Here is a 7374-nt window from a genome sequence, read left to right as displayed (position 1 = left end):
CGACGTTGGGATCGAGTTTGCGGATTTCTCTTTTCAGCTTGCAGCTTGCTTTGAGGACTGCTGTGGAGTGGAGCTCGGGTTAAGGTTCATCGGTGGTGCTGGAGGTGAGTTGGTTATGGGGTGTGGTGTCGGCTTATATACTCATCGGCTATGAACCAGCAAAGCTGGTCCAATCTGTTAACTCCTCCCATTTTTACACGACCTTTTTTTCTCTTGTTTTCATGGATTCAGTTGTCTTTCCGTAGTGGTTTTTCGTTTCATATTTTCTTCTTCATTTTTCTACTTTCTGGTGGAAATAGTTTTTTTTTTTTTTTTTGGTTTTCCAGTTAGTGATGTTATTAGCTGGCCTATCTCCTCTTCGGACTTCGGTGTTGGCTCCGGTTGGCTTGTCAGTGGCGGTTTATTCATTTTGTCCCTTTGTTTATCAAATTAGGATTAAGACTATCCCGGTTTGGGTGAACTGGACTGTAGTTTTAGTTTGTTTTTTCATTTTTAAGAAAATGTTTTCCAACTGTTAATTTTTGTAAAAAAAATATCAAAATATTGTAATATGAAAACCTTTTTTTAAAAAGGTATGGCTTAAAGGAAAATATTTAATCAATCTAATAAAATATTTTTCTGCACCTTTCGCTTCAGGTATTTTCCTCTTATTATTTTGCTTAAGTTTATATAATCTAATCAAATACAATTTACGTCAAAAAAAAAAAAATAAGATGAGGCCCAAAGTATAAATACGATAGCGGATAGAAAGAAACTCATTACAGATTGCTTTCCGAGAATCGCTCAAGTCACATACGATAATCAACAAAGACAAGTCTTCTTGCTCATCGACGCTGTAGTCTTCGAATTCCCGTAAGCATACCTTCTTCCTCTTCGGTTTTGTCGTGTTTCGCTGGATTAGGTTAAATTAGGCCACGAGAGATGATCGAGTATTTTTCTGGTTCGTTTCTTTTTCAAATCGTTTCTCGATTGATGTCCATCTTTCTAAGGATGAAAAATCTCTGAAAATTAGGTGAAATTCCCGTATAGAGATTAAATTTTCATGGTTCTTCCAAATTGACAATATAGGTTCGCTTAACTTTGAGTCTGACGAACTAAGTTCTTTATCGTTGAGAGTAAATAACACCAACACCGTTTGATTAGGGTTTTGATTAGTTTTACGAAAAAGAACAGCAATTATCGATTAAGAGATCATGTCAGGATTCTAACTAAGAGTATTTTGATTAGGTTTACGCATTAGTTTATGTTTCTTTGAAGGATTCTCATGTTTAAGAGTAATCTTTTAAACGAGAAGGTGCTAATAGTTTCTAGATATTAGAGAGATCCAATGTGTTATCGAATCTGTTTTGATGAACAACATTCTCTTGATTTATTTGGATGATTGGATTAGGTCAAAATTCACATCATGGGCGGAGGAAGAGTGCAACCGAAGAATCAAATGTTCAGTTATGCGAAACAATACATTGATAATGTGAAGGAAGCATTAAAAGATGAACCTGAAAAATATCAAGTGTTTGTCGATATGTTGAAGTATTTCACAAATCATCGGAGGTATGTATCTATTAATTTTTCTCCTTAATATATTCGGCTTGCTCTTTTGTTTCTAGTCTCAATCTACACAAGAAACTCACAACATGAATTGTTCTCTGATCATGTTACCTTATTCTCTTTAATTTGTAGGTATGATGAAGCTACTATCTTAGCAACTGTGGATGAACTCTTAAAAGATCACCCTAATCTGCGTCTTGATTTTAATAACTTCCTTTCTCCCGAGGCTGAGAGCATCATCATCCCTCCCGAGGCTAAGAGCATTATCCCGCCCACGGCTGAGAGAGCCATCACTCCCGAAGCTAAGAGCATCATCCCTCCCACGGCTGAGAGCATCATCACCCGTCCCGAGGCTGAGAGAACCATCCCTCCCAAAGCTGAAGAAACCATCACTCCCGAGGCTGAAGAAACCATCATTCCCGAAGCTGAAAAAACCATCACTCCCGAAGCTGAGAGAACCATGCAGGTCCTGAATATCATGCAGGTCCTGAATCTTCTCTACTATCATGAAGACTTGACCGAGGACTTTACCAGATACTTCAAACGACAAAAATATCAGTTGGAATAGCATCATCAACAACTCGTAAAGATACTAAACAACATGACATATACCGTTGCTTCTAGAATGATGCAGAAAGTAGATTACTCTGATCCACTGAACAACCTCTTGCCGCAGTCTTAGTAAATTTTTGAAAATCCAAATATGAGATTGCTGCTCTTTTAGAACCACTGTTTTATGTATACAACTTTCGTGGTATACTTTTCATCTTTACCACCACCAAAGAGTCATTTTCAAAAATATTGTATACCCTTGTTATCTATATATATATAATAAATTATTATTTAAATAAATTAATTAAAAAAAATGTTTTCGAATTATATTTTTTCAAATTCTAACTTTTTATAAATTTTTCTTTTTTAGAACTTTTTTCGAATTTTTTTTTTTATTTTTTTCAAAATTTTGATGACTACGTTTGGACCACTCAACTTGGGCTATGAGCAAGCTTGGATTCGATGACTACGTTGGACCACTCAACTTGTTCATTAACCGGTACGGTGAGTTCGAGACTGATCGTGGGTGTTCACTTAGAGGTGAGTCATCGTCGTTTAAACCGGCCTTTGGAGGAAATGGTTTTGGTTTTCACGGCCCACCTCAAGGCCCACCAACACCCTGGTCATTATGTTGGATCAGTCTATGGTTATGGGTGGGGGTCGCCGGGTCGGTGCTACCAAAACGGATCGGGTCAAGATGGATTCGGTGGTGGTGGTGGATCTTCGTCTTCTATGAATGGAATGCCGGTTTTTGACCAGTATGGTCAGTATAAATGAAGATAACAATTTCATTATTTTCTGCATGCATGTCTGCTCATATATTGAATATTTATGTCTTATCAAACATATCTATTTGTTGCCTCTTTAAGAAAATGTTGATTTTCAAACTTCTATGTTAACATATTTTGTGAAATAATTTATATATGCAAACGAAGAGTTCAATTGGCAAGACAAAAGATTCATTAGGATATTTTTTACAAATTAAAACAGATATGAATGAGGCTAACAAGTGTTTTTCCGGTTCAGCAGTGAACCGGTATTTCATAAACCAGACTGTTTGTCCTGCGTTCGTCATCATCTTTAAGGTCATTATAAACCATGGATCACTGTCAAATTTAACCATGGTTTGGTTAGATAAACCCAAGCAGCCACGGTCACAAGAAGTTAAAAAGAAAGGAACCCACACACACTGACTTTATATAACGTTCTGTTGACTATCATCTTTTTTCTTGTTTTCTCTCTGCAAGATTCGATACCAATGGAAGAACGTCAAGAGCTTCGTCGTTTGATCCCTCGCCAACTCGTTGCAACCGTGCTCGGCCTTTACACAATCTACTACGAAGGAGAATCTGGTTTCGACCTCTTACCAGATCCACGCCACTGATCCCAATATCACTCTCTCGCTTTTGCGGATGATATTATGGTCTTCTTCGATGGAGAGAAACAGTCTCTGGATCATATTGCTCAGACATTTGAAGCATTCTCTAGGTGGTCAGGACTCACTATGAACAAAACCAAGACAGAATTATATGTAGCAGGTCTGAACCTGTAGCATCCCCGATCCTGGATAGGCTCGTCCGGACAGACCTTAGTGCGAGGAGACGCACCAGTCAGGTCACATAACCTAAAGACAAGCGTAGCATGGTCCATTAGCATGGTTAAAGGCAACATATAGCTGAAACTTAGCCAAGACAAGGCAGAGACAAGCTCAAAGGAGCTGGTCGAGTGTTATGGTAGCTGGACGATGCAATGGTGAGGCTCAATCAGCTCATGGAAGCTTGGAGGTAGCTCACCAAGTGTAGGTCAGAATGAATCATGGGAGAACTTAGTCTAGGTCTGGAAATAGACCAAGGGACTTAGAAGGATTGAATAAGATGAAGAGAGCAAGCTGGACAAAGTGTCTAGCAGCTACGCGATGCAAGAAAGAAGCTCGGTTGGAGCTCAAGTAAAGTGTGTCAGCTCCCTGAGCTGGATGAGCTAGCTAAACAGCTAAATCAGCTGGGACAATGAGCTAACAAGCTCCGTGGATGTGGCAAAGGTCTGATCTAGCAATGTTGCATAGATCTAGATAGAATGGTTAGGGGAATGGAACCTCAGATTTGCATGACTTGATTTGGGTTCAGGATCAAACTTGGAGCTAGCTGGTAGTTGAGTATACTAACCATTAGCTGAAGTGATTCGACCAGACAAGTATTATATTGGTTTTAGACCAATGGTTAAGTAGATATTATTCCGTTGTGCATAAGTTGAAATGATCTAAGCAACGGCTCGGTAACCGCTCGGACCCGGCCACACTGGTCCGGACCGGAACACTCCGCCAAGCTGAGGTGAGCTGATTGCCAACTGTCCCCAGCTGAGTGAGCTAGTCCATCAGCTCCCATGAGCTGAACAACACTGAGTGAGCTGACACCACACTCTCTTGAGCTGGTACCACACTCTATTGAGCTGATTGAGCTTGACCGAGGCCTCGTCCAGCTACCGGATCACTCGTCCAGCTCTAAATAACTTGTCTCCATCGTATCCAGGTTAAGTCTCAGTTGTCTGACGTCCTTAACCATCAATTTGGACCATGGCACACTTGTCTCAAGGCCAGATGACCTGATCAGTGCATTGCCTCGCGCCAGGGTCCGTCCGGACGATCCTATCTAGGATCGGGGACATGACAACCTTGCTCCTTGCGTATCTTGCAAATTCTAATATTTTACTCTCTTCTTACTTCATGTATGTCTATGTATTTTAAATGTTCTAATCTGCCTACCGTGCGAGCATGTATTTTAATATTCTACTAGATGAGTTTGTAATTCCCAACTTTACGGTTTGGACTTCTTTATAAACATTGTATTATTGCAAACTGTAATAATTGGTCTTGAGTTTTGTTCAACATTCGTAGATGAGTTTGGACTTTATAAACATTGTATTATTGCAAACTGTAAAGTTGGGAATTGCAAACTCATCCCGCGCAGGTAATCATCTAGTAGAATATTATAAACATTGTATTATTCCAAACTCTTGGAAACCATTTATGAAACCAAGCTTTATATTCATTGTCCACATTCGTAGATGAGTTTGGACTTTATAAACATTGTATTATTGCAAACTGTAAAGTTGGGAATTACAAACTCATCTAGTAGAATATTAAAATACATGCTCGCACGGTAGGCATATTAGAACATTTAAAATACATAGACATACATGAAGTAAGCTTGGAGAAGAGGATTGGAAAAGATAAGAAGGATAGCTAAGCAAATGATATTAACATTGTTTTGATACCTGATCCAATGTAGGGATAGGTTTTAAATACAAACCAAGGCATAAAGTTCAGATAAGTAAAAGACAACGTTTTACAACACCAACTTATTTAGTAATCTTCTCCCTCAAGCCAGAGTATTTGCTTTTTCTTCTATAGATCTTCCTTTAGCCACTTTTAACAGGATCCACGAGTACCATTCTTTGCGTTGGTGACCAAGGAAACTCTCAGCCTATTAGAAAACAGGTTGAAGAAAGGCGGTCTTCACTTTTAACAGGATCCACGAGCACCTTCCTTTGCCTTGGTGACCTTTTCTTCTTCTTTAAGAACGCCAAGGGAACACTCGGCTTATCAGAAAACCGGTTGAAGAAAGGCGGTCTTCCATGAGATAACTCAAACCAGGACCACACGCTGCTGACGAATGAAAAATCTCTGGTGATGAATGGACGTCCTCCGGTAGTAGGAAAGGCAGTAAGGCTATCTCGTACGCATAAGAGCGTGTTGTAGCAGACCACACCTAATTGGTTGATGAGACGGGTCATATAAGTATTCATGTCTCCTGAGATGTAAAGAATATTGGCAGGAGTAGGATTATCAATCGACCATTCCATGATATCGACAAAAATCTTTTTAAACTTCTCAAATGGATCACCTCCTACATATATCAAATAACAAGGTTTGAAAATGAACAATAAATTACAGAAAAACTGAACAATGAAGTAGAGAAAGGGTCTAAAAGATACACACCTTCCGGGAAGCGAGTGATCACCAGATTCTCTACGGGGGATTTTCATCGATAAGGGAAGGACTTGTGCTATCATAAACCATGAATTTAACCTTACCATTATAGGAACTTTCATATAGGCATCGTTTAATGTTGCGCAGTACATGAATAAAATGTAAGTCAGCAGGGACTGGGCAACAATTAGTGTCCCAAAACACGGCTGTCGGAGCATCTGCTAAATCTAACCATTAAAAAAAACGGACAAAGCACAATCAGATCTAAAGATTATATCCCATATCTAACGATTAAGCAAAACGGACAAAGCATAACTATTTTGACAAGGAAGAAGCCGCGGATCTTACCGACGAAGTTGTAGGGAGTCATGGTTTGTTTTCAAGGATTGATGGAAGTTAGATACGTTAATTCGGCTTATGAGAGGTCAACAGATAAATAGGGTTGACTTTTAGAGCTGCGGGTTTTTAGTTATAGTTGGGGCATTAGAAATCTGGGCCTGTTTACTTTTACGGATTCACTCGAAAATATTTTTCATGGAATGCTTTTTCTTTTCTTCTTTTTTTTTTAAAAAAATTAAATATTATTAATAAACCCGAGAACGGAAAAAAAGCTCGGATTACAAGCCAACTAACAAAAAATTACACAATTCAAAATCTCATATTTAGAGAGTTTAACTCCATATACCCCATACCCCTCACAAAAATTCCCCTTTGACCTTTTATTATAATATATTATATTTTTCATTTATTTTTAAATAGAAAAAGTGGTTAATTACGGTTTTATAATAGAGATATGAGGTATTTACAGGATCCAACCACGAAGATCCGACCCAGACCAAGCAAACCGGACAGATCCGACCCAGGTAGACCTAAACGTCATCGTTTTGTGTATCTTCAACTCTCCTTATTTTTTTCAACTCTGGAAAACTACTCCATTTCTTTCGCGATAGAAAGGAGCCTTCAACGGCGACAAACCCTAAAATCCCCGACTCCTCCATTTTCTTCGTTTCTTCTTCTTTCTCTGTGATAATCGAGTTCGCCCATCTCCGAATTGACTTCATGCGTATTTGTAAGTGATTTATTGTGGTTGATTCTCTGTGATATGTATTTTAGGTTAAAAAAAATTGGGGAAATTGGGAAAAAATTATCAATAGACGAAACTAAAGTATTGTGCTAGTTTGTGGTATGAAATGGGAGAGACATGGTGAAATTGTGCGATTTATGTTATGAATATGTTATGATAGAAACTATTTTGGGGATTGATTTTAGACTCCTATTTTAGATGAAAT

General features: G+C 38.6%; 2 protein-coding genes across 4 annotated transcripts; one reads left to right on the top strand and one right to left on the bottom strand.

The window, feature by feature from the left end:
- Nucleotides 1-777: 777 nt before the first annotated feature.
- On the top strand, nucleotides 778-2116 carry LOC106344558 (paired amphipathic helix protein Sin3a). Its single transcript, XM_013783917.1, has 3 exons — nucleotides 778-852; nucleotides 1391-1551; nucleotides 1681-2116. The coding sequence occupies exons 2-3, from the start codon at nucleotides 1406-1408 to the stop codon at nucleotides 2114-2116; spliced, it is 582 nt and encodes a 193-aa protein (XP_013639371.1). The 5' UTR covers nucleotides 778-852; nucleotides 1391-1405.
- Nucleotides 2117-5332: 3216 nt separating this feature from the next.
- LOC106293444 lies at nucleotides 5333-6556 on the bottom strand. Of its 3 annotated transcripts, none has more exons than XM_013729121.1 (3): nucleotides 6434-6556; nucleotides 6190-6303; nucleotides 5333-5864 (listed from the first exon to the last, which is right to left on the bottom strand). In XM_013729121.1, the coding sequence occupies exons 1-3, from the start codon at nucleotides 6453-6455 to the stop codon at nucleotides 5575-5577; spliced, it is 426 nt and encodes a 141-aa protein (XP_013584575.1). In that variant the 5' UTR covers nucleotides 6456-6556; the 3' UTR covers nucleotides 5333-5574. The 3 variants fall into 3 exon arrangements, 2 of the variants coding, with proteins under 2 accessions (XP_013584575.1, XP_013584574.1); XM_013729120.1 differs by having other exon boundaries at nucleotides 5341-5864; nucleotides 6190-6312; nucleotides 6434-6555; XR_001260477.1 differs by having other exon boundaries at nucleotides 5350-6002; nucleotides 6095-6312; nucleotides 6434-6546.
- Between the last annotated feature and the right edge of the window lie 818 nt (nucleotides 6557-7374).

This window comes from Brassica oleracea, chromosome C5 (assembly GCF_000695525.1).
Source record: "Brassica oleracea var. oleracea cultivar TO1000 chromosome C5, BOL, whole genome shotgun sequence".
In the NCBI taxonomy this organism is placed as follows: domain Eukaryota; kingdom Viridiplantae; phylum Streptophyta; class Magnoliopsida; order Brassicales; family Brassicaceae; genus Brassica; species Brassica oleracea.
Note: the sequence above shows the minus strand (reverse complement) of the source record. Positions and strands in the feature narration are given on the sequence as shown.

What these genes read in the sequence shown, in the direction of transcription:
- LOC106344558 (XM_013783917.1), top strand. Translation starts at nt 1,406, where the DNA reads ATGGGCGGAGGAAGAGTGCAACCGAAGAATCAAATGTTCAGTTATGCG. An exon ending in TATTTCACAAATCATCGGAG is followed by an intron (nt 1,552 to 1,680) that starts GTATGTATCTAT and finishes TTTAATTTGTAG; the next exon opens with GTATGATGAAGCTACTATCT.
- LOC106293444 (XM_013729120.1), bottom strand. Translation starts at nt 6,455, where the DNA reads ATGACTCCCTACAACTTCGTCG. An exon ending in GACTCCCTACAACTTCGTCG is followed by an intron (nt 6,313 to 6,433) that starts GTAAGATCCGCG and finishes TTTAATGGTTAG; the next exon opens with ATTTAGCAGATGCTCCGACA. An exon ending in ATATGAAAGTTCCTATAATG is followed by an intron (nt 5,865 to 6,189) that starts GTAAGGTTAAAT and finishes TCAACCAATTAG; the next exon opens with GTGTGGTCTGCTACAACACG.